Below are 26,348 nucleotides of genomic sequence, written 5' to 3' on the forward strand. Positions count from 1 at the left end.
TTTATTACAAAAGAAAGTTTGAATGTAAAAATAAATACAGCAACGTCAGCACAATGGCAGAGTATGACGCCCCAATCTCTTCTCCCCGAACAGAAACTTTCTTTTTTTTTTTTTTTGAGACAGGGTCTTACTCTGTCACCCAGGCTGAAGTTTCTGTTTTAAACTTTTTAAAGTTTAAAGTTTAAAGCAGAAACTTTAAAAAAAAATGTTTTTATTGAGCCCAGGAGGTGGAGGTTGCAGTTGCTCATGCCTGTAATCCCAACACTTTGGGAGGCCGAGGTGGGTGGATCACTGGAGACCAGGAATTTGAGACCAGCCTGGCCAATGTGGTGAAACCCTGTCTCGACTAAAAATACAAAAATTAGCTGGCTGTGGTGGGGAGGGGGGCGCTTGTAATCCCAGTTACTCGGGAGGCTGAGGCAGGAAAATCACTTGAACCAAGAGGCAGAGGTTACAGTGAGCCGAGATCGCACCACTGCACTCCAGCCTGGGCAACAGAGCAAGACTCCGTCTCAAAAAAAAAAAAAAAGCAGAAACTTTCAAAATTAAAAAAAAAGCATCTGTAACTGCTTTAAAAAATAATCTAATGTTTATAGCAACCATGTAAGGGCTGAGTCCAGAAGAACACCCTTCAAAACCGTAGCAGGGGGGCAGTATTGTCTGCTGGGTCCTGGAGACCTTCGGTGTCCACGCTGCTCTCACCATGCCTTGGGTCCAGACTGCGTCACAGCCTCTCGGGAGACGTGGGCCCTCGGAGTCTCTTTAGCGATGGACTCCAGGCCACAGGCAGCCCAGCGGCAGCAGCAGCAGGATAACAGAACCTCTGGATGCACTCTTCCTGGGAAGCTTTGCTAATTTGCAGCCACTGCACCTTGTTCCTCATTAACGCCTATCAGCTTAGTCGTTACATCATTTCACTGTGGTGGCAGGGACTCAGCTTGGAATTCTATATGGAAAAAGCACCTGGGTCCCAGTCTTTCACTGGCTTCAACACAACCAGAAGTGCCTGCTCTTGAGGTTGGTGGGCCTCTAGGCAAGATGTCCCTTCCCATCAGGATAAACTGCTGGGCATCCAGCTATGATAATGCCCTCAAGGACCCTGTGTCCATGACTCCTCCTCCATCGGACACGGGCAGCATCCACTGGAAGGCAGTGATTCCAGAGTGCAAGTATCAGTCCCTTACCAAGGAGAAGGAAGGAGAAGCCAGCCTACCCACCCCTGCCATGACAGTGTGGCATGGTCCCAGTGGTGAAGTCTAAAGCTACCCATATCATCACGAATTCTCTGTTCACAAAACAGAAAAGGAAAAGTACTCAGCATTTTGGGCGACAGGCAGGGCTGAGACATGCTGGCTACACACCCTACAAGGGCCTCACCACGGAGGAGACCAAGTACCTTTGAGTGGCAGAAGTGCTCCACCAACTAAAGCTACAGAGTGGAGAGAGAACAAGACAAGAGAGGCGACCTGCATCGGCCCAGTCTGCCCCAAGCTGCGCTCTTCACTCTTCCCGAGCAGAGGCCCAAAGGCTGGTTCACTTCTGGTTCTTCCACAGCTTTACATGGCCCAGATCCCTGCACCATGGATTCTGGAAGTGGAGATAAGGACAGAAACTTGTCAGATAAGTGGAGCCTCTTTGGACCGAGATCCCTTCAGAAGGAAGATTCTGCAAGTTTTGCCACCCAGCCTACCGAAGAGCCCATAAGCCCTCTCCAATGGAACTGATCCGTGGCCAGACCAACCACATGACTAGAGATCCAGCAACCTTGAAGCCACCCAAGATGGACATCCCAGTGACGGAAGGGAATACACAGCTGACACAGACCCATCATCTCAAACCCGGTGACTTGAATGTGCCCACACCTACCGGCTTCTGGAGTGCTTTCTCTTCCAGTCCTCTGGTAAAGAGGGTTTCTTGCCCCATTCCCCTTTTAACTTGGCTCTGACATAGGAAAGATATATGTATATCTTTCATATATATATATTTGTTTTGTTTTGAGACAGAGTCTCGCGTTGTCACCCAGGCTGGAGTGCAGTGGTGCAATCTTGGCTCGCTGCAACCTTTGCCTCCCAGATTCAAGAGATTCTCCTGCCTCAGCCTCCTAAGTAGCTGGGATTACAGGTGCTTACCACCACGCCTGGCTACTTGTTGTATTTTTAGTAGAGACAGGGTTTCACCATGTTGACCAGGCTGGTCTTGAACTCCTGACCTCAGATGATCCGCCCCCCTCGGCCTCTCAAAGTGCTGAGATTACAGGCATGAGCCACCATGCCTGGCCGGAAAGGTATATTTTTTAAAACCTGTTGGCCGGGCGCGGTGGCTCAAGCCTGTAATCCCAGCACTTTGGGAGGCCGAGACGGGTGGATCACGAGGTCAGGAGATCGAGACCATCCTGGCTAACACGGTGAAACCCCGTCTCTACTAAAAATACAAAAAACTAGCCGGGCGAGGTGGCGGGCGCCTGTAGTCCCAGCTACTCGGGAGGCTGAGGCAGGAGAATGGCGTAAACCCGGGAGGCGGAGCTTGCAGTGAGCTGAGATCCGGCCACTGCACTCCAGCCCGGGCGACAGAGCAAGACTCCGCCTCAAAAAAAAAAAAGAAAAGACGATAGTTATCTGTCTTTAAAAGAATAATTTAAGAGAGTATCTATATATATAATTAAATAATTTAAAAGATTTAAATTATTTTTTAAAAAATAATTCAAAAGATTATCTATATGTATGAAAATAAGGAAACTCAGGGCTCCTGAGTATAATCAGATATGGGATATTGTATCAGTGAGTCATGATAGAAACATGATTGCAACCAAGAAAATAAAAGCCTAATTTTTTACATGTTGTTAGAAAACTATATCTAACGGACGAGTCCTGGGGAATAGGGAATAAGAAATTAAATTTTTTTATTTCCCTGGCTCCTTTACTAGTAAAGAGATAAGCTCCATGAAGGCAGATATACTTTTTTCCCTGTTTGGATGGGTGGATGGTTGGGTGGGTGGATGGAGAGAAGGGTGAAGGGAAAGAGGGATGGAGGGATGAGTGGATGAACAGAGATTTATTTGATCATTTATTCATGTATCAAAGAACTTGCCCATGCTAATCCAGCATGATTCAGGAGAAAATTATGAAATCTGGCAGAGGGCTCTGGTCACCAGAATGATATACTCTATTTTAAAAGAGAGATAGGTCATTGGATTTTACCGTGCCTTGGTTCCATTAACAAACAGTTATTGAGCACTTGCTATTGAATAGTTCTCAAATGAGATATCAAGACTCATGGTAGGTCATTAGGATACAGAACCAGTTGGCTGTGATTAAAATAATAATAACAGTGGTCTAAAGAGGGTAGAACTGTATTTCTCTCCTGTGTGCATGTCTAGAATAATATGGTGGCTCTGCTCCATGAAGTTACTCCACAAAGAATCAATGTGCTCTTCAGGTTAAGTTAAGCCGTGCTGCCGGAAAAACAACCCTGAAATCTCAGTGGCTTAACAATGAAACCCTCTTTGGTTCTTCCCCTGCTCATGCCAGTGGCTGCTGCGGATCTGACTGCTCCTCTGGGAAGCTTGTTCAATAGTGGTGCGAGGATTCACATTGATGCTGCCTTTTTATCAAGCACAAGGCTTAGAGACACAGCCAAACCCCTAGCAAACTCAGCCAGGAAAGCAACAAGAAGCCCCTTTTTGATGTTGACAGTTTACTACGTACATAGGCCATGAAGGGAAACACAGCCAAAGGTGCCCACTCCAGAAGTCCTCGTCCCACACACTAAAAGGATGATCTGAAACAAGAGGCCCAGTGAATACAACATGAGTTGTAGGACACCCCGTTGCAGAGGAGCTAATTCCCACCTCTAACCATGTGGTTTTATGGTCTGCAGCTTTATTCTGAGAGAGATGGTGCACAAAGCCCCACACCTCCTCAGAACCCAGGAGGCAATGGGAAACGGTATAACAGCTGAGCAGGGGGAGCGGGAGGCTGTGGGCTGGGGGCTCAGAGCAGCTCACACAAGTCTGTCAACTTCTTGTGTTCTGAAAGGGCCGTGAGGCATTCTGGCAAGACTCCGATTCACGGCAGGGCAAGCTGGTACCCAGGTGGTCACTTGTAGATAGTGCAAGTTCACCGGGCTGTCATGTGGAGCTGTTACCTACACCTGCATCTCCATCGTCCCCACCTGTCTCAGAGGAGAGGGTCAGGCTGGAGAGTTGTGTGTGCTGCAGCCCAGAAGCAATCGTACGTCACAATTGAACACAGCTCTGCCTGGCTGCTGGAGGGGAGTCGGGGAGCTCGAGGATGTGTAGCAAACTGTAATCGATGTCACTGCCTCAGCAGGTATGGCACTCAAGGCATGGGACCCGGGCTCCTTCTCCCTGGTCATCGACCATCCCCCAAGCATTTGCCTCATCTGTATGATCCAAGGTGGCTGCACTCCAGAAAGCAGGAAGGACAATGTATTTCCCTTCATTTTGAAGGAATGACCCCGAAGCTGTGTGCATTACTTCACCTCACATCCCACTGGCCACATGATCACTTGCTGCAAGGTAGACTAGGAAATCTAGTCTTTATGTTTGGTAGCCATGTGCCTGGCTTAAACTTCATTACACTGGAAGAAGAGGGGGACAGATCCAGGGACAGTGTGTAGCATTGGTCACAGGTATGTTGGGATCATTTGTAAGGTGTTTTCCAGGTAATCCGGCACCAATAAAAGTTAAAATATTGAAGCTTGTGAATGGTTTTTTGCAATTTGCGATTTTTATATCTTTCATTGTGTTTCATTTTGACATGGTTTTGAAGGAAGAGGAGAGCTGCAGGTAGCACATTTGAGAAAATGAACCTAATCTTGGTGGAAAGGCCTATATGAAATACCCTTTAGAACAATGCAGCTCCTTTCACATAACGTCATCCTCTGCAAGCAACCTCCCAGATGATGAATCCAGCTTCCCGAAGATTCTGAAACCAGGTAGAGCTCGTGCCTTAGTTAAGAGCTTAAATAGCACGGTCACTGTTGATGAATCTTGTCCATGGTGAAAACTCTTTTTGTTTGGTTATCATGAGATTGTAAGTTAGCTCTAAGTATCTAGTTGATGCTGATTTACTGATATAGTGAAGTTTCTAAAGCTGCTAATAAGCTTAATCGAGTCCCCAGGATATAGGGACTCTGAATCAGGGGCCTGCCACACTGTGAGCCCTGCCTGTGCATGCAGCCAGCTAACTTCCCTCTAAGTGGTTTCTATTGCAGGCATGTCTCAGAGCAACAGGTTATTCTGATACTGTGCAACCTCATAGCCTGAAAACACATGTTTACACCAGCATGATTTCCAACCAGAAGCTGCACTGTAGAGGCAGAGCATGTTCATACAGTAGCATCCCTTTGGGATAGGAAGCACTACTGACATCACTAAGAGTCACAGAAACTCTTAGGGCAGATACACACAGGAATTCCCAAATGCCTTCTCCCCAGCACTGAAAAATAGGACCATTCCAGTAGTTCTGATTTAACATCTGATTTGAAATTCATTGACCAGGGGAGAAAAAAGAAACAGATCTCATGTCAGCATGATACCTTGAAAATAAAATAATGAAACTTTACCAAAAACCCAAGTCAGAAATACATTGCAAATATAATAAAAGGTGTACAGCACCCTGCCTATCAATTTTCTTAAATGATCTTTTCATGTTCTATGGAAATTATAAACATAGCTATTCTCAATAAATGTGTAATTTGGGTGGAGAAAAGCCCAGAACTGGCATAAAACTCATCTCTGTCGGTAGGTTTTCAGATGTTTCTAAAATGAAATAGAGCAGAAACAATTTCAAAGCTCTGAGAAAGTGAGCTGTTTCAAAGAGGTAGCAAATAAAAAGGAAACACCTGCAAATCCTGCAGAGACAGGTACAGCATCAGCAGGCTCTGGCTTCCAGGCTCGGTGGTGGAGATTTTGATTCCAGTAGGATTGTGTCCACATTAGAAACTCCAAAAGGCAGCCTTTTTTTTGCTTTTCTTTTCTATGTTCTTTTCTCTTCTCTTCTTTTTTCTTTTTCTGTGCCAAAACATTCTTTATTGCCTACAGCTATGGAGAGCAACTAAAGCTTAATGAACCAATGGCAAAGACCACAAAAAGGATAGTAGCTAAGGTCAGGGTTTTTCTTAAATTCCATTATGTATTTTATCATCACTGATTCTGTTATAAACCCCAACTTTTGACCTTTGAGACCAACTTCAGTGTCCACAGAGACAACCCACCAAATCCTGTCTCCAAGCTCTGTGATGTCTCAACACAAATGTCCTTCTCCTGCGCCACTCTGCCCCACGTGGGCAGAATAGATCTTGTCTGACTCCCTAGAATCACTCCAACCTGGACATTTTAAGACATTAACAACGCACTTTCCAATCAAAACCTCCGGAAGAACCGTACCTACTAACAACCCTCTCTTAAGCTGCCTGGAATGTCCTCATGGAAGTGCACAACCTAACCTTCACCATCTAGTTCTTGCTTATCTTTAATAATAACAGCTTCTAAGAACATTTCTTATGACTTTTGATTTGGAGATGGTGATGGTGGAGAGGGGAAGGTACCAATTAAGGTTTAAATATTGTTGGTTTTATCTCATAATCTCTTAATCTAAAATAACCCTTTCACTCTTTCCTTTGTTTCATGACATTGACATTTTGAAGAGTTTCAAACATGCCCCACATTCTGGTTTTATCTGATTGATTCCTTGTGATATCATTTGGCTTGTTCCTCCACCCCCTGACTTGCTCCAAGTTAGGTCTACAGCAGTGCTGTGCAACAGAAATCTGTAAACCTGCCCGGTGCAGTGGCTCACACCTGTAATCCCAGCACTTTGGGAGGCTGAGGTGGGTGGATTGCTTAAGCCCAGGAGTTCGAGACCAGCCTAAGCAATACGGCATAACTGCATCTCTACAAAGTAAAAAAAAAAAAAAAATTAGGCAGGTGTGGTGGCATGCATCTGTAGTCCCAGATACGCAGGAGGCTGAGGTGGGAGGATCCCTTGATCCATGATCACATCAATGCATTCCAGCCCAGGTGACAGAGCAAGACCTTGTGTCAAAAAAAAAGAAAACAGAAAATATCTGTGAACCACATACATTTTAAATTATCCAGTAGCCATGTTTTAAAAAATGTAAAATAGGTAAAGCTAATTTTAATAATTATTAACATTAACTCACAAAATGCTGATTTCAACATAATATTTTCAAATTATCAGTGAGAGACTGGGTGCAGTAGCTCACACCTGTAATCCCAGCATTTTGGGAAGCTGAGGCAGGTGGATCACATGGTCAACATGATGAAACCCCGTCTCTACTAAAAATACAAAAGTTAGCTGGGCATGATGATGTGCTCCTGTAATCCCAGATACTTGGGAGGCTGAGGCAGGAGAATCACTTGAAGCCAGGGGGGTGGAGGTTGCAGTGAGCCGAGATGGTGCCACTTCATTCCAGCCTGGGCGAAACAGTGAAAGTCCATCTCAAAATAAATAATAAATAAATAATCACTGAGAGATTTTACATTATTTCTTCATCCTGAGTCTTTAAAACTTAGATAATACATGCTTACAGCACATCTCAATTTGGACTAGTTCCATTTTAACACTGAATGGCCACACATGGCTAGCGGCTACCGTATTGAACAGTGCGGGTGTACAGACTTGATTAGATGATAGGTAAAATTTTGGCCGTGATACATCTTAGGTGGTGGTATGCACTTCATGTTACACTGCCACAGACCACTACTTAATGGTAGTGTTTATTGTTAACATGGACCGATATTTCTATAATAAAGATACTTTCCTCCCTAATCGTACTCAGCAAGTAATCCTCAGGGTAATTCTTTAGTGCCATGGAAATGTTTTTGGAACAAGTGAAAAAAATTGACTATAGACTGGACAATAGAGGGTTTTATGGAATTTGATTTTTCTTAGGTAAGAGATGGGCATTATGGGATGTAGGAGAATGTCCTTTTTACTAGGAGCGGGATGAAGTTTTTAGGAGTGAAATATGTTGGCAACTTCTTTTCATACTGCATTAGCAAAACATATTGTGTGTGTGTGTGTGTGTGTGTGTGTGTGTAGAGAGAGAGAGAAAGCAAATATGTCAAATACTAACAAGCTTTTAATATAGGTAGAGTATATAGATGTTTATTACACTATTTTTTCAACCTCTATAATTTTGAAATTTTCACAATAAAAAGTTGGGGACAAAATTTTTAAAATAATAATAGCACTTATTCTCTACCTAGGACCGTACTCAAGGATTTTTGTGCATTTCATATTTAATCCTTGAAACAACAATACAAGGTGGTTATAATTATTATCCCAGTTTTTCCTGACAATGAAACTAAGGTACAGAGAAGTTAGGTGGTTTTCACAAAGTTACACAGATAATTTTACCAATGACAGGTGAGATTCAAATTGAGTACATCTAACTTGGAATTCGTGTTCTGAATAACAAAAGTATATTGCCTCCTGAGCATTCAAAAGAAATATTTCAAGTTCAGAAAAGTCATTTTTCTAGGTCTTAATAACCTCAATCTTTATTCTAAAGACCAAGCAGCAGGCAAGGTGAACCCAGAGAGAAGAAAACCCTCATTCAAGACCCCAGATGACAAGGCCATATAGCATGACGGTAGTCCAGGGCATCTGCCTACTTGCGAGACCAGATTCACTGTGTTCTTACATCAAGAAACCTTTGCACTGGCTTGGTCTGTTTCCAGGAACCGGAACCGATGGTTTTCTCCAGCCGCCCACAGGCAACGGGCCAACACAAATAATTTCAAATACGACTGGCTCTTAAGCCAGGTTTTATTTCAGCTCACTTCTCTCATTGGCTATAGGATGACAAGGATGACGAGAGCCACTATTTACTGAACCCTTATTGTTTATGTGCCACACACTGTTCTAAGTTATCTTCATACAGCACCTAGCTTAATTCTTTCAACAACTCTGGGAGGCATGTTCCAGAAGAAAAATGAAACACAGACGCTGAAGATAGTATGTAGTGCTGAGATAAAACAATTCCAGAATACTGACTTCTCACCACTCCATGGCAGAGTGAGAGGTGCCATCCCCAGGGAGCTCGTGTGCACTGGAACTGGGCAGAAAGGCCATGAGCTCCTGGGTAGCAGCCACTTCATCACACTCCCCACTGGGAACCAGGTATGGGGATGGTGTCAGGGGGGACATTCATACCCACTGGGCACCTTCTGGGCTGGCATCTGATGAAGCGCTTTAAAATCCACTATCTTGTTCAAGGTGCAGGACCACACTGGAGCCAATCATTATTACCTCCATTTCACAGAGAAGAAAATGACACTCAGGAAACCATATGATTTATCCAGAGTCTCACAGTTACGAAGTGGTTTCTGCTATGTAAAAAAAAAATGTAATGAAAGCATGAATGAATGTATAAACATACATATAATTTCATAAATTTAGAAACACATATGTTTTATAAGCCATACATATTTATTCACCAAAGAAAACCTACGGCCTCAATGCCCAAGGATCCCCTGTCAATAGAGGTAGCCCTGATGCTGAGGACTGCAGGGAGCACCTGGCAGAAAGGAGGGAGGGAGCTGAGGAGGCCAACAGGAAGAAAGAAAAAGGACCTAGGGCCAAATCCACAGATCTGAGCAGGCACAAGAAATCCAAGGCAACACCAACTCACCACAAGAAATCGGAATCTAGACGGGAGTGCAGGGCAGGTGGAAAAAGGAGCACCTATGAACAGTGATTCTGCTTATGAGGAGGGTCTGGGGTATCGTCCAAGATGCCTGGTCTGCGCCACAGGGCCTGGTGGCATGGGTAGAAACTAGAATGTGAAGGGAGCTAAGGAAAAAAGAGGCTGGAGGGGGTGATATGATTTGACTGTGTCCCTACCCAAATCTCATCTTGAATTGTAGCTCCCATAATTTCCACATGTTGTGGGATGGAGCCAGTGGGAGATAACTGAATCATGGAGGCGGTTTTCCCCATACTGTTCTTGTGGTAGTGAGTAAGTCTCACAAGATCTGATGGTTTATAAGGGGAACATGCTTTTGCTTGGTATTCATTTTCTCTCTTGTCTGCCACCATGTAAGACGTGCCTTTTGCCTTTTGCCATGATTGTGAGGCCTCCCCAGCCACATGGAACTGTCAGTCCATTAAACCTCATTTTCTTTATAAATTGCCCAGTCTTGGGTATGTCTTTATTAGCAGCATGAAAATGGACTAATATAGGGGGCAACCTACCCTTGACTGGTCACTTTGGAAAACCAGCTGAAGAGAGCTCCCCCTGAGCTAATTTGGAAAAGGCACCTGCTCTGGGTGGACAAAGGTACAAGCCTCTGTAAAGAGAGCTCAGGTCAGATTCTGGTCCCAACTTGTTCCCTCAGCCAGGAACCTTTGGGCAGTGCACAAACCATACAACTGTATGAAGCAGACTTCAAGTTAAGCAGGTAGTTAGAGAATCTGCATCAGATACCTCTTTGCCCCACTGCAGAGCCTCTGGACCTCACCTGTCTCTCGTTCCAGCTGTGTGGATTTTGACCTACAGACACAACCTGATTGCACCAAACCTCTTGCCCCGTTCTTCTATTGACGGAGGCCTCCTCCCCACTCCCCGACCAGGCGCCCAGACAATGCAGATGCAGCCCACAGGGCAGGGGTAGAACATGCCCTCCTATTAACTCTTTCTACGCTTGGTGCCCCACGCCCCTCGCTCCTGCTCTCTGAGATTGAACTCCATAATAAAGTAATAGCACCTATGTCCTCCGTATCTTACTTTGTTTTCTGGAAGCCTGCACTAAGGTAGAATCAATGGAAGCCAGGGGCCCACCCAGAAAAGTGCACATACAAGCAGAAACTGACATGGGGTCTCAGTGGGTTTGTGGCTCCTCTGAAGGCCAGTTTTAAAACCTCAGCCTTGAGGAGAAAGGTAGAAGTTACAGTTCCTGAGTAGAAGCATGTTAGCTTTTTCTTATTCCTGGACACACCCCAGGTCTCTGATTCTGAGAGTGCTCAAGAATTAAGCATGGAGAAGGGAGCTCGACACAGCAGAGAGCAGCCTTCAAACACTCACCAGAAGCCCAAGCCTGGCCAGAGTGAGGCAGCTGTCAGATTACTGAAGAACTAGATGAAGATTTAAAACGGATTCTGAGATGAGAGAGGGTATTTCGCCCCCACCACTCTCTGGGTTTTAAGCAGCCATCTCCTAACCTCTGCTTCTAACAGTCTTTTCACAAAAAGTCCTTTGCATCTTAGTAAGAAGCAACAAAATTGCTCCAAAAGATAAACAAAAGGTTAATTACAAAACCTTGCGAACTCCAGAAACCTACAGGCAAGAACAGCTATTTATTTCCCCAGCTCACAGCTCTGCCTGCCCTGCTGCAGGTGTCTGTCCAATGCATGCAGCCATCTGAATCACTGCACCTGCTCCCACCACACAGCAAAAGAAAATACCACCTGGGATTTGGACAGTTTTCCATAAAGCATTCCAAAGTGAGTATTCCAAAGACAGAAACGTTTGCCCTTTTGGAGACCTTGAAAGGAATCTTGGCATTTCTCCCCATTGTTTTCTAAGGAGGGAAGAAGAATCCCCCCAGACTGATGCCCCATCTGTGATGAATATGAGTTCAAGAAGCTGGAGGAAACCATTAGCAACAGCTGCATGCACACGTAAGGCACCAGCCTTGGACATTCATGCTATCATTTTGACAACCTGTCAATCAAAACTGGCGTCCAAATGCCAACCAGAGAATCCCAGAAGTGGACATTTAGGTCTCCCCAGTGCCCTTGCTCCATGCAGACGTGCTGTGGATGAACAGCTGCTTTTCACCAGCCCAGCTCCTCTGAAACTTCCCATTGCAAAGGGAGCCACCAGACCCTGCATTTCCAGCACCACAAGCCAGTGCCAGCAGCAGTACCTGTCACAGGAGCCTCATCAGAAAGTCGAATCTGGCAGAGCTGTCTTCTGCCTGTATCTCCAATCCCAATGACGATCAGAACTAGGCACCTGGCAAACAGGTCGCTGAAAACCGCAGCCCCTGGGGCATAAAGCAGCCCTCCTGACATTTGCTGGATTAGGGATGAATGCATCTGGAAATTGACACAATCAGGAAGCTAATGTCACATTTCCAGATTTTCTGAAAACGTAAGCTGTAGGTGTTTAGTGAAACAACGACACACTGTAATAGGGAGCATCAGCAACACTTTGCTGTGGTAAACTGCAGCCTCCGTACAGTCAGGCCATGCAGCCGCACACAGTGCATGGAAAATTTAATTCACAGTCACTTGTTTTTCCAATATTTATTCTACAAAGACGCATTCATTGACATTTATGGAGGCAGGTGGGTGGAGCGCAGTTTTCAAATTGCTCTACTCTGCTGGAAGTCCAGTATTCCCAGGGCATTCTTCATCCAACAAGTATTAATTGAGCACCTACTATGTGCCAGGTGCCCATTCCCAGTCCATACTCATAACTGTGAGTAGCACAAACAGGATCCCTGCATATGTGGAGTTTAACTTCTACTAGGAAAAAGGACACCAGACAACATGAATAGGCAAAACACCTAGTAAATTGGAGAGCAATACATACTGAGGAAAAAGTAATGAAGCAGGGAAAAGGGGACAGGATGGTCAAGGTAGGTGGGTGGGATTTTAGATGGAGTTTCCAAAAGTCATGATAAGACCGGGCGCGGTGGCTCACGCCTATAATCCTAACACTTTGAGAGTCCAAGGATGGTGGATCACTTGAGGCCATGAGTTCAAGATCAGCCTGGCCAACATGGTGAAACCCCATCTCTAACAAAAAAATATAAAAATTAGCTGAGTGTGGTGACACGCACCTGTAGTTCCAGCTACTCAGGAGGTTGAGGTGGGACAATCGTTTGAACCTGGGAGGCAAAGGCTGCAGTAAGCCAAGATCACACCACTGTACCCCATCCTGGGCAACAGAGCAAGACCCTGTCTCAAAAAAAAAAAAAAAAAAAAAAAAGAAATGTGTTTTTTGAAAGGAGATTCCTTGGAGGTTTTGAAGGAAGATGGAGGTACAACCACTAGGACTATTTAGAAACAATCTCTAGGATGAGTGACCGCAGGCAGTAAGAGAAAAGAGGGAAGACGCTAGAGAGAGCTGGGACTGAAGGAGAGTGAGGAATTGGTTATGTCCTCCAGATTTTCAACTCAATTCAATGACCAGAAATTGGCAAGTTTGAGAAGGACTTGCCCGGAGGCAATGGTGACGCCGGGGAGTGGAAGGTCAGGAAAGTTAGAAAGTCTAGAAAGAATTGTCAAGGACTAATCCTTGAAGACACCAGTATTTTAGGCGAAGGGAGAGAAAAAGGTAAGCAAGAGCATTAGAGATAGTCAAGGCCCTAGAGGATGCAGAGAGCCAGCAGGGGGTCCGACCAGCCAAGGGTGTCCAGCGATGGTCAAGGACCTACCACACATTCGTGAAGCCAGGTGGCTAAAGCTGACCCAGTCATCTTTCAGAGGGCAGTTCCAATGGCAAGGATAACCAAGGAACAAAGGTAGACTCCTTATCATTGTTGGGTAGTCAAGAGAAAAGGCTGATGGACATGTGGGAGGATAATAGGATCGAAATTTAAGATAAATTAAGAGTATTCTGTGTGTGTCTGTAAACAGCAGCAGGGAAAGTGATAGCAGAGACTTGAGAGACAGAGGGCTATGGTTAGATGGGAAGAGATTGTGTGCCTCATTTAATCTGTTATAAAGCTCAAAGAGGGCTTAGAGAAAATACCAGTGTAGGCTGCATGCCAAGTCAGAGAATACCAGACACTGAATGTCACCGGCACCCACATTTGTCCCCACAAGAACAGCCATTCTCAGTCTTTGAAATGGCCACAGTTGGGAAACAGTTGGCCATGCCCTCCAGCATGACATTAAGGTACAGGAAGACGCAGGGCTGGCCGTGCACTGATTTGTGCTTTCTGTGGGTGCTTCTTTATCACCACCTTGGCATCCAGCCAGGCACTACTGCTGGGATTTCCCATGGCCTCATTTTCTGAGTGTGTTTCTTGCCCCAGGCCCCAACACACTTTCACCTCCGTTGAGCCTGGTCTGTGCCATTTCTACTGAGTTACATCCCCTCAATCCTCCTTTGTAATGAAAAGCCACTCTCACTACTAGTTGTGTTCATTGTGGAGCATTTCACAATTCCTTCCCCTCGTCCATAACATTAATGTTCTACCATCAACCAGAACTTCACATTAAAACCATTATAACAATCCAGTCTCCACAAGCTCATAACATCCCAAAGCTATGCTGCTTCATGGATGTTTCTTCCTCTGATGAAAAAAGACATCTTCCTTCCAATAGATGGACCCAGCAGGAGAGAGGGAACAGGATTTTGTAAAGAATCAATCCCCATGACTCCATTCCTTTCTCCCACAACAGAGCTGGCTCTAGAGTTGAGGGGAGGGCAGAACAATCAGGGGACTCCAAAGCCAAGGAAGGAGGTGCGAGACCTAGGGATGCCAGGGAGGCACAGTGGTCATGGTGGCAATGGGGACCAAGCTGGGTAGAGGGACAACAGGGCAGGCCAGAGAAAGGACATTACAAACAGGCTCATTGGGTCAGGCATGGTGGCTCACACCTGTAATCCCAGCACTTTGGGAGGCCGAGGCAAGAGGATCACCTGAGCCCAGGAGTTTAATTCCAGCCGGGGCAACATAGCGAGATCCCATCTCTACTTAAAAAACATTAGCCAGGCGTAGTGGCATGCACATGTAGTCCTAGCTACTTGGGAGGCTGACGTGGGAGGAGCACTTCAGCCCAGGAGCTGGAGGCTGCAGTGAGCTAGGATCACACCACAGTACTTAAGCCTCTTAAAAAAAGGAGCAAGGGAAGCCAGGAAGAGTCCAACAGGGAGGCTCAAGTATGACTTCTCACATCAGCAATGGCAGATGGGCAGGAGTGGCAGTCCTGGGAACGCCGGGTCAGGACGTTTCAGAAGGGTCCCCATTGTGGACATGAGGCTACAAAAAATATCAGCAGGAAACAAGAGGGAAGACTGGGAAAGAAGAGAGGTCACCAGCAAGCAGGAGTGATTAGGAGAGGTGGCCCAGACACACCGGGGAGGGAGGGCAGAGAAGTCAGTGAGTGGGGATGGCAGAATGGTGTTGGAAGGACATGGGGACAAGAGGGCACAGGGCAACAGAAGTAACATCCATTAGAGAGACACGAGAGACATACAGGCTGAGGGGGAAAGGGCGAATATCACCTCTCCCTCCGGCCACTGAACTTGTCTGCTGGAAGAGCTGGAAAAGGTAAACAACAAAGTAAAATGAAAAAAAAAAGCAGTGTTCAGAAGTTACACAAAGGAATGAGGAATCAAAAATGACACCGCTGCTGCCTCTACAGTGGCTTTTATGAGACATAAAGCAGAAATGTGTGAGCTTATTAGACAAAAGAATTCAGGCTATAGCCTGGCACGCTGGCAATAAATCAAAGTAACCTCTATGAGTTATGAGAAACCAGGGCCGGGTGCAGGGGCTAACGCCTGTAATCCCAGCACTTTGGGAGGCCAAGGAAGGGAGGACTGATTGAGGCCAGGAGTCCCAGACCAGCCTGGGCAGCATAGTGAGACTATCTCTACTAAAAACTGAAAAATTAGCTGGTTGTGGTGGCGTGCACCTGTAGTCCCAACTACTCGGAAAGCTGGAGGCAAGAGGATCGCTTGAGCTCAGGAGTTGGAGGGTGCAGTGAGCTAGGACTGCACCACTGCACTCCAGCCTAGGCAACAGAATGAGATCCTGTCTCCAAAGAAAAATGAAAAAGAGAAACCAAGAAAAAAAAAAAAAACCACCACCCAAATCCTTTCAAGTACACACCCCCTCCTTGCTTTTTTTCTGGAGACTTCACATCACTCCTGAACAATGGGCAGTTTCCACAGCTACCGTAGGAGGCCGAGTCCAGGAAGCTGCAGAAGACAGGCTGTGAAGGAGACCCACCCACTGTGGTGCACAAGCAGTGGTCAAAGGCAAGGTTGAGAACGGGGCTGTGTGTTGTCTGTGCCACTGGGGGTCCCCGATGTACTACTGTCCAGGACCGCCCAAGGCAACACCCCAGGCAGAGTCACCCCGCTGAGCCTTCTCTTGCCCAACTCCCCTTACGCCCACCCCTCCCTTCAGGTGTCCGCTCTCAGCCAAAACCAGGGTGCCACATGGATTCAGTGCAGGCATTAAGGAGCAGCACCCCAGGCCCGACCAGGGGCGCCTCTCACCACCCAGGCAGGTCTCAGTTCAAATGTCACCCCTTTCTCCAGCCACTAAACTTGTCTGCTTTGCTGCCAACCCCGCCACCACCCCGTGGCCTGTTTCCTGGCTCATTGTCAATGTCCCCTGCTAGAAAGCTCCCTGAGGACCAGGGCCATGTCTCCATGCCAGGTACAGACAGGTGATCCACGCACATCTGTCAGGTGATGAGGGGTCTAGAGCCACAGCAGGTCTGGTGGGGACAGTCTCTGAAGCTCAACATTTCACCGTCCCGCAAGCTGAGTCCCTGACTCTGCCATGTGGAGAGCTGGCTGGGCCAACTCTCTTTGCCTGTGAGATCTATTCCAACAGGATAAAAATGAACAACAGAGCCTCCATATTCGCCAGCCGGAAAAATGTTTCTTCTACCCTATGAATCAGCAAAATGGAGTTAAAACAAATTCTTTGCTGAGGAGCATATGGAGTTCAAATAGAAATGACTGTGAGAACCTGTGACCACTTCCCCTGAAACGGGAACACAGCAGAGAGCCCTTCAGAGCTGTGCAGGGAGGAGGTGGAGACCCAGCCTTCTCTTCTTCCTCCCCTTCCCTCAAGGCTGACTGCCTGGTAGCCGCTGCCAACTCCCTTCTAAAGGCCCTGCAGTGCCACCGCCAGGTCGCCTGACGAACTGCTCCATATTCGCCAGCTCCCCCAGCATTCCCAAGGCAGGGGAGGAATTTCCAGCAACAGGAAAAACTAGCCACGGCTCCATGAAGGCCTCAGAGACAGTGAGTTTCCGGTCTGGGCACTTGAACCAGGGGCAAACCTAAGACCGTGATTTTAGCTCCCGCTGGTTTACAGCTCGTGTCCTTGAAAGGTCGCCGCTCACACCAACACCCATCTCCAACTGTGAACAAGAAATGGCGCCACCAGACTCTCTTCCAGGCTCCTGCAGGGAGTTTACCGCAGAAACAAAACTCTGTCAACACAAAGCATTAAGTGAAAGGCTGCCAGACCAGCCCAAGCCACTTCTGGTGGCCAGAGCTTCGAAAGCCTGTCCGCACACACAGTCTAGATGAGAAAAGGAAGGGAACGGATGACTTGCACGGTGCGTAAGGCAGGACCGTCCCTCAGACCCCACAAGACAGCACAGGAAATAAAATCAAACGTGGGGCATAAAACATGGGCGATTTCTCTTAGGTATCAAAGACATTCATTTTATATTGTCTGCTCCAATCACATCTGCTTGAAACTGTAGTGTAAAAAAAAAAAAGTCTTTGCTTAAGGATGATCCTTCGAATAACTTTAAAAGTCTGCATTTTGGAGTAATTAAAAAGGGAATTCCAACATGAATCCCACAAAGATAGTGAATAAGAAAAACAGTAAATATCCCAATTGAGAAATGTGCTACTACAGAAGATAATTATATAAACATAATTTACATAAGAAATAAAAATGGTAAATAGAAAAACGTATAATCTCTTAGTAATTAAAGAAATTCAAAACAGAATAACATGTCTCACCTATCAAGGAAGCACAAAGAAACAAACAAAAATCAATAATATTAAAGTTGACTCACTAATAGGAAAATAAATTAGTACATATTCTAAGGGCAATTTGGCAATATTTATATAAATCCTTTAAAAACGATGTGGCTTTCTGACAAATAATACAACTCATGAGAATTCATCTTCTGAAAATAGTTCAGCTGCAAGCACCATCTAGAAAAGGGAATTTGGAAGGATACCTATGGCTAACCATGGGGTACTTATTACATAAAACAACAGTATCTACTCAATGCACTACCAGGCAGCCAATAAAAAATATATGTTGAATGTTTTCTCTGACCCAAAGTTACTTAAATATTACACAGGAAAAAAGGTAACTTAAAAAAATGCATTTATGATCCAATTTACCTACTATATATATTGATATGCCCATGTATATACATACACATAGTAAAGGGACTAAAACTAGATACTTCAAGGTGACAACAGAGGCTTATCTGGGTAACTGAGACTATGAATGAGTTTTTTAAATTATCTTTTTATTTTTCTTTTCTGAGGTTGCTATAATAAAAATATATTGCTTAGGTAATAAGCAAAAACAATGAGGATTATTTATGAAACTGAATAGGAAAAAAATTCCTAAATGAACTTCCCAGAGCTAATGCAGGAGGAGCAGGCAGGAACCCTGGCACCTGTGCTAAAGATCACCCACCTGCCTGAGGTGCCCGCTATCCCTGCCCAGAGCACACACCTTGGGCCACAGACTCTAACTTTCCCTGACTTCTGCAGAAAGCATACTTAGAGGGAAGGCAGAAAAAGTGACATTTCAAGAATACTTCCCATGTCACTTGAAGAATTTGAAAGGCAAGAGTTAAACAGGGCTGAAGTATATACCCAGGTACCTAAAGTAAAAAGCCAACTTTTATGCAGTTTCTAGTGTGGATGAGGGAACACCAAGCCACTGAACCAAGACGAGAACCAAACACGGAAAGGTTCTGAGAGTCCGCAATTTTCCTACTGAATTAATCTCATCCCAGAGTCCATTTTCAGGATTCTATTGCAATACTTACTGCATAAAACTATGTATTAAAAAATAGTAAGAAAAACACGATGTAAAATACATCAAAATATACTACATAAAACCCAAAGGATTTTCTATGTATACCAATATTACGAATTAGAACATCTTAAGTCTTTCATTCTTCAGCTCTTTCAGACCATGCAGCCAAAGCCTCTGGACAATGTCCCTGGCAGCACTTCTGTCCCATGGCCTCAGGCTGTATATCTTTTCTCTCCTTCATGTTTGGCCTTGTGGTACGTGAGATAGTCATGATAGAGCTCCTTAAAGACGTGTCTCATTCCCGGCTGCAGCGAGGCCCGCAGGAACTGGATGTCAGGCTCGATGCAGAGGTCCAGGATGAGGTAAATGCCCTCCTGCAGCAGACTTTTCACAGCTGGATATAAGGTCACCTGGGGAAAAAGGCAAACCTTTGTGAGAACAATTGGGGGCAGAGATCAAGCCGCACCACCTGCCGACAGTATCTTGGGAAGGACTGAGAAGTGATTTCAAACTGATCTCCAAACTGAGAAAAGATTGACATTCACTTTCAAAATATAATTTTGTTGCTAAGTCAAATATTTAAATCCTCCTATTTTTAAAGTTTGTATTTTGGGGAAATAAAAGCTAACTCAAGCAAACTCAAACCTGGAATGAAACTCCATGAAAGCACAAGGGTAGCTTTCCTGTTCAGTAAATGATGCTTACATGTTTACCAGGGGCATTTAAAAAAACTGGAGTCTTTAAATTTAAAAACCTTCTAAGAAGGTAAGCTGCCTGCCCATTGTGTCAAATTCTTCCACGCCATCAATCACCTTGGAAGCTTTGCCAACCCTGTGGGACAATGACAACTACGTTCACTGTAACACTGTGACCCCATCTCACTCCAGAGCAAGGCAGCAGGCAGGCTCTGACATGACCAAAACAGACCACTGATAAGCCTACACTAGTAATTAGATCACATCATATCACCCAAGAGCAGAAGTGATTCATGATTGCCACTTAATAGATTCTTTTTTTATTTGTGTCAAGAACAGCACAATATGCACTTAATTCCTAACAGCCCTGGAATGGCTGAACTGGTCCTCATGCCTAAAGATGCACTTCTCCCCTGAAGTTCACAGTTAACTAAAATCTGGAGCACAGGAGTGGGCGTGGCAGCCAGCTCCAACCTGGCTATATCTGATGCTTCACCCAAACTTCCAGAGAAGAGACTCAGACTAATATCAAACCAACCTAAAAGGCTGGGGGAGCAGGTTCTCTTCACACTTACCACATCCATTCAGGTTTCAACTAAATGGGGGCTGAACAGAGTTTGAAACCCTAGTAACTGAAACTAAAAAGCAGTAGTAATGAAGAGTTCTGGGAACAGATGGTAGTGATGGCTGCACAATGTAAGAAAGTATGTAATACTACTGAAGTGCACATAGAAAACAGTTAAGCTGGTAAAATTCACCTTATACTAGATGTATTTACCATTACGTTTAAAAAGTAGAAAAAAAACAAAACAGTGGTAAAGTACCAGCAGACAGGCCTGGAATTTGGCTGATCATTTATTGCTACCCTGATAACCTGAAAGAGTTAATGTGTCTCTGCAAACACAGCTTCTAATGAGGATATATTTTATTAACCAGAAGAACTATTCACAAAGGCAACCATTGAGAAGTACATTCCTAAAGAGGTAATTTGTTTCTGTCTCTAAGATGATGCTATTCTTCAAAGTTATGATGCTTTTCATGTGATAGTTCAGAAATTTCTGACAAGTGATCATCTTGAATTTTACCATTTTATAGATGATAGGAGCACTCAAGGAAAGATAGAATGGCATGTCTGTGAATTTTACAGCAAGGTAATTGGGAGGGAAAGAAAAAAACAAAACAAAGCAAAAAATAGACAAAAACACAAACAAAGTCCTTGATCATACTGGCAGGGTGAGAGCTTGTAAGTGGACTACTTGTTCATACTCGTTCATTCATTTATCACTTACTAAATAAATAATTCCACTTCCAAAGGCAAAAAATGAGGTTCAGTGACCTCCCCAAAGTCACACAGCTAATAACTAGCAGCACTGAAACTTGAACCTAGGCAGTCTGAGCCCAGAGCCCATGCTCTGAACTATTCGCACAGTTTCTCAGTAGTGAAAATGCAGCCAGACAGCCTCTAGCAAAGAGCTAGGAAGGCCAGTAGGTTTTAGACAACACAACCATTTTAAATCTTTAGGTTTCAGACAACTTATTTATAAAACAAGAAAAAAATCAATTTCTACAAGACTAAGATCATTGGCCAACAAATGAAAACATCGCTAAGTAGCTTTTAAAAACCTCAGATAAGATGAGCAGCACAAACTATTCATTCTAAGCTAGCTATCAACATACAGATGGTTCCTCACTTAAAAGACGGTTCAACTTAACACTTTTTGACTTAACATTTTTTGAATTAACAATGGATTTATCCAGATATAACTGCATCATTAAGTCGAGGAGCATCTGCACTTAACGATGGTTCAACTTACGATTTTTTCACTTTTACGATGGGTTTATCAAGTATTGAATGCATTTCAACTTAGGATATTTTGAACATACTATGGCTTTATCGGGACACAGCCCCATCCTAACTCAAGGAGCGTCTGCAGAGGGACATTGTAAATTTGGTCTACCGGTAAAAAAGAAGATGAAAGTAACCATAATTTCCCTGTATGTTTCCACGGGGACTCATTACTGCTTGGAGGAAAGAAGACAAGCAGGCCTCTGGAGCTGCCCCCTCTCCTGACTGACATATCTCACCAGGTCGTCTTCCCTGACTACTGACAGGTCCCACCAGCAATACTCAACTCTGCAGAAGTACAAGGAAAATGCAAAAGAGACCTATTTAGCATTAGATCTGGCATTTAATTAAACTTAAAACACACTGATCTAGAAAGATTTATGGCTCTCTCAGTAGAAGCCGCTAATGCATATGGAATATTTTCTTCATTACCGAATTTAAAAACAAATGAAAGATAAAACATAGACTGTGGTGCCAGTGGATTCTGGGAGGCTGTGGCCCTAGCTAATTCCCAAGGCCTCTGGCTTTCAAGATTAAAAATAAAATATAACTAATGAATATAAATTAGACATGAATAATGAGGCCAGGAAGCCAGAGACTTTTCATAAAGTAAATTTCAGAATGATAATTAGCGACTTAAGGGTTCAAATTACTGCTTCTCTTCTTGGCCCTTAGTGAAGTGATATTACTATGTCTCATTTTATTATACAGTAAGACAGAAAATAATGCCAGCTTTTCTTTCATCAAAAGCTTACATGTTAATGACTGGTGTGCTTGGGAAACATTAAGATTTCATAAAAAGGCCAAATAACTGCAAGGAAACCAAACTATAAGCCCACATCTTGGTCAAAGGACAACTTGAAGGGGTGTTCTCAAGATCCGCAGCTCTTACCAGGTGTGTGCACTCACATGGCCAGGCTGCCCCCATGTCCCCACCCACTTGCCAAGGTGAGAAAGGTCAGCGGGGTAGAAACTATTTAGTAGTTCTAGATATATCTACAACAGGAGCAGGGATGAAAAGTGATGCAGCTCCAGGTTTTCTAAGGAAGTCCATTCAACCCAGCCTCCCTAGACAAATGCTGACACCTCTACCCTAACAAGCTTACTCGTGATTTTACTATCGTTCTACAAAGGGGAAATGGATATTTTACAGAGAGATTGAACACAATATAAATGTATATCTATACATACAGAAGAAGACAGACAAAAAAATGCACCGCACTTTACTCAAGCCTATGACAGTCAATTTAAACCAAGATTTATACAGCCTCGATTTATAAAGTTCTGTAGTGAGCTTACTATGGGTCACAGAGCATCCTATGGAATTTTGAAAATAGCACAATGACATTCCAAAGTAAGATAACTATTAAATGGCTGGGCGTGGTGGCTCACACCTGTAATCTTGGCACTTTGGGAGGCCAAGGCGGGTGGATCACCTGAGGTCAGGAGTTCGAGACCAGCCTGGCCAACATGGCAAGACCCTGTCTCTACTGAAAATACAAAAATGAGCCAGGCATGGTGGTGGGTACCTATAATCCCAGCTACTCAGGAGGCTGAGGCAGAAGAATTGCTTGAACCCAGGAGGCGAAGGTTGCAGTGAGCCAAGATCACGCCACTGCACTCCGGCCTGGGAGAAAGAGCAAAACTCCATCTCAAAAAAAATAGAAGATAACTGCTTGAATAATGAATTATCTAGAACACGGAATCAAAAAGTCAGATTAATTTGGACAAAGATATTTTTTCTCAATCTATCTGAGTAACCACCTGTATCTTCACCTTGTCATCTACTTTGAGTGTCTGAGAGCAGCTGAGTCACATGAACGACACACCTCCAGAGTAAAGATACATGAACTCTTGCAGCTGAGGGGACCCCAGAACCCTGAGGTCTAGAATCCCTCTTTCTAGTCTCCATTAATCCTGGTCCTATGAGAGCTCCTGTTCTTGGACCTGAGTAATAGTTCCTCTCCTTTTATATTACTCAAGAAACCAACCAAAATAGACCCCAGGGTTTGTGCTAGAGCAAGAGAGAAAATCGAGCATTTTCTGTGCACAAGGCACCACTGAGCCCTCTGTATGTCATTTCATTTGGTCCTTACAATAACCCTGTAGGAATGCTGCTAAACACCTTGAAATACACAGGACTCCAGAGACTGGGGAGGCTGAGGAGGAAGGAAGGCCTGAGGCCAGGAGTTTGAGACCAGCCTGCACAACATAGTGAGACCCCATCTCTACAAAAATTTAAAAATTAGCTGAGTGTAATAGTACATGCCTGCAGTCCTAGCTGCTTGGGAGGCTGAGGCAGGAGGATCATTTGAGCCCAGGAGTTCAAGGCTGTAGTATGCTACCACTGCACTAATGCACTCCAGCCTGAGGGAGAGAGCAAAACCCTGTCTAAAACTTGCACACAGCAACAGAGAACTGTCAGACCCACAGCATCACTTGCCGTTTTGGTTGAGAAATCCGGCTTAAGGACCATAAACACAGCACTTGGTGAAAGACATTGAACCCGATTTTACCTTCTGTACCTCCAACATGTACTGGGCCACCATAAATGGGGAAAACACAGTGAACTCCTCAGCTCGTGCGGCGATGTGGCTGTACATCCTTTCAACCAGGCGTGCACACTTTAGGACCGTGGACAGGTCATCTGCGCTTCCTACAGACAGCAAAGGGTTTCCCAACCAATTAGTTCAAAAACAGCACATTTTAACTCTTCTATGTTAGACTTTTAATACAGGTGAAAATTATCTCAGGTGTTACATGTTTTCCCAGACTCTTTAATTGGCTTATTTTGCAGACAGAATAAGGGAGAACAGATATGTCCAAACAGTTATCTATACAACAAAGGGAAGGACACTTAAAAACTCAAGAGTGCTCAGGTGTTTTTAAGAGTCTAACCAGAAAAGTAATCAAGACGTTTAGGATGAAATCTAGGATTACTAAAAAAAAAAAAAAAAACCAAGATGGAGTTCTATAAGAAAGGCATAAAATGGAAAAAAACTTAAAAATTATCTTAACGGGAGAAAATCATTTACCGACATATGATTTAAAAAATGAGATACCCTAAATTATGTCTTTGCCTCCTTAAGTTTCAGAAATTGTTTGTGTTATGTGCCTTTTATAGCTGGACAGACATAGGACTCAATTATCATTAGTAGACATTCTACTGTCTTCCTAGATTTACTTCTGATTCCTAGCTCTTTTCCTACCATATAGTGTCAGGACCATCCAGGGCCTCTTAACAAACTCCTCCCAAGAATCCTAATTGCATGTGTGTCCCCACAGCCTGAGTTACAGCCCATGGGGAAGTTCCAGCACACGAGAGCACCTTCCCTGCTGTCATTCAGCACAATGGCAGGCATGTTTTTATAAAACTCCAGAAAACACAAACAAATCCATAAGGACAAAAAGCAGATGGGTGACTGGGGCTGGGACCACAGTGGAGAAAAAACTGCAAAGAAGCCAGAGGAAGCTTTTAAGGATGATGGAAAATATTCTGTATTTTGATTGTGGGAACAGCTTCACACATACATAAAACCCATTAAATTGCATACCTTAAACAGAAGCAATCTGTTATGCATACATTGTATATAACTCAATAAAGTTGATTTTTGGAATGCATACCTTTTTTGAAGACCTGAATAAGCATACAAATATCTTTTATAGATGTAATTTTTCTAGATCAATGTAATTGTACTAAATTACATTACTGTTAACATTCATGTAGCATTTCAACAGAAAATATACTTTGGTGATATGCTTTAATATCTAACATCGACTGTTTCTTCTCTTTTCAGACTGTTCAACATATTACATGAATACATAGCACTTGTTATTTTGGCCACCAATTTAATGCATGCCCATTAGAAAAAGCATATTAGATACCAATAAAAGAGAGAATAAGAGTTAAAACTCTACTCAGTTAAGCCATGAATATGTCTGAGAATCAGGTCTTAGCAGATAAGATGATGAAGCTACATTCACATGAACATAGCACAGAGTACCAGAAGTGTGATGTGCTCCTGTGCTTCCTCAAATACATGACAAAGGACACGCCTGTGGCAGTGTGACCAGGCTGTGCTCCACCACCACTGAGCAAGGCCCCTTCCGTCCAGGCAGACATGACTACAAGAACAGGGATTCCTCCTGGCTGAGCTCAGACATGATGGGAGAGGCCTTGACACAGCACTGCAGGCAGCCACCACCAACTGGCTGAGGCTGACACGGGAGGGGAAACTTGTTTACGAAGGCTGCTCCTAAATCGATTCACAATATTAAGCTGACATGCTCTGCATCAGACACAGGAAGAAGTGAAATATCTAACTGTGCCACGGACTGATCCCAAAACCAGGCAGAGGAATTGAAGCCTAGGGTTAACAATGCCCTTTCCCTTTTCTCAAAAGTTGTCTGGTTAAAGGGCTATTGCTTAGGTCTACAAAACTGAACCACAATGGTGGGAGAGAAGCTTAGCACCACTCGTATATTTCCAGTTGGCCCAGAACTGCGGTCACAGGGTCTTCTCTGACACCCTGAGTTGAGTTATGGTCCCAGAGCATCTGAGCTGACACCCTGACCTACCACTTAGCACATCAGACAGTACAGGGCTGGTACATGCTATGCAATTTCGAAATACTGCAATATAAAATAGAAAGTCATGCAATTTTGGTTTTCATACTTTTTTTTTTTTTTTGGAGACGGAATCTTGCCCTATTGCTCAGCCTGGAGTGCAATGGCACGATCTTGGCTCACTGCAACCTCTTCCTCCCGGGCTCAAACAATTCTCCTGCCACAGCCTCCTGAGTAGCTCAGATTACAAGAGTGTGCCACCACGCCCAGCTAATTTTTGTATTTTTAGTAGAGACAGGGTTTCACCATGTTGGCCAAGCTGGGCTTGAACTCCTGACCTCAGGTAATCCACCCGCCTCAGCCTCCCAAAATGCTGGGATTATAGCCATGAGCCGCCGCGCCCAGCCAGCAATTTTTAAAATACTGAAAGTCTCCCTCAAATTAGAAATTCAACAAGAATCAACTT

General features: G+C 44.3%; 1 protein-coding gene and 1 pseudogene across 6 annotated transcripts in view; one reads left to right on the forward strand and one right to left on the reverse strand.

Annotated features, from left to right (window-relative positions):
• Positions 1–678: 678 nt before the first annotated feature.
• LOC117076489 lies at positions 679–1,945 on the forward strand (annotated as a pseudogene).
• A 6,180-nt stretch (positions 1,946–8,125) lies between these two features.
• Positions 8,126–26,348, reverse strand: part of URB2 (URB2 ribosome biogenesis homolog) — a 43,755-nt gene continuing 25,532 nt past the window's right edge. For 4 of the 6 annotated variants that reach the window (XM_033200219.1, XM_033200217.1, XM_033200215.1 and 1 more), the window contains 2 exons: positions 23,833–23,972; positions 18,234–19,185 (listed from right to left, as the gene is read on the reverse strand). In XM_033200219.1, the coding sequence (XP_033056110.1) occupies positions 18,988–19,185; positions 23,833–23,972 (338 nt within the window). In that variant the 3' untranslated portion in view covers positions 18,234–18,987. Of the gene's footprint in view, positions 9,377–18,233; positions 19,186–23,832; positions 23,973–26,348 lie in introns of those variants that run through there. The other 2 variants (XR_004434412.1, XM_033200218.1) reach the window with 2 other exon arrangements.

The sequence above is a fragment of the Trachypithecus francoisi genome, unplaced genomic scaffold (assembly GCF_009764315.1).
Source record: "Trachypithecus francoisi isolate TF-2019V2 unplaced genomic scaffold, Tfra_2.0 Lachesis_group5, whole genome shotgun sequence".
NCBI lineage: Eukaryota > Metazoa > Chordata > Mammalia > Primates > Cercopithecidae > Trachypithecus > Trachypithecus francoisi.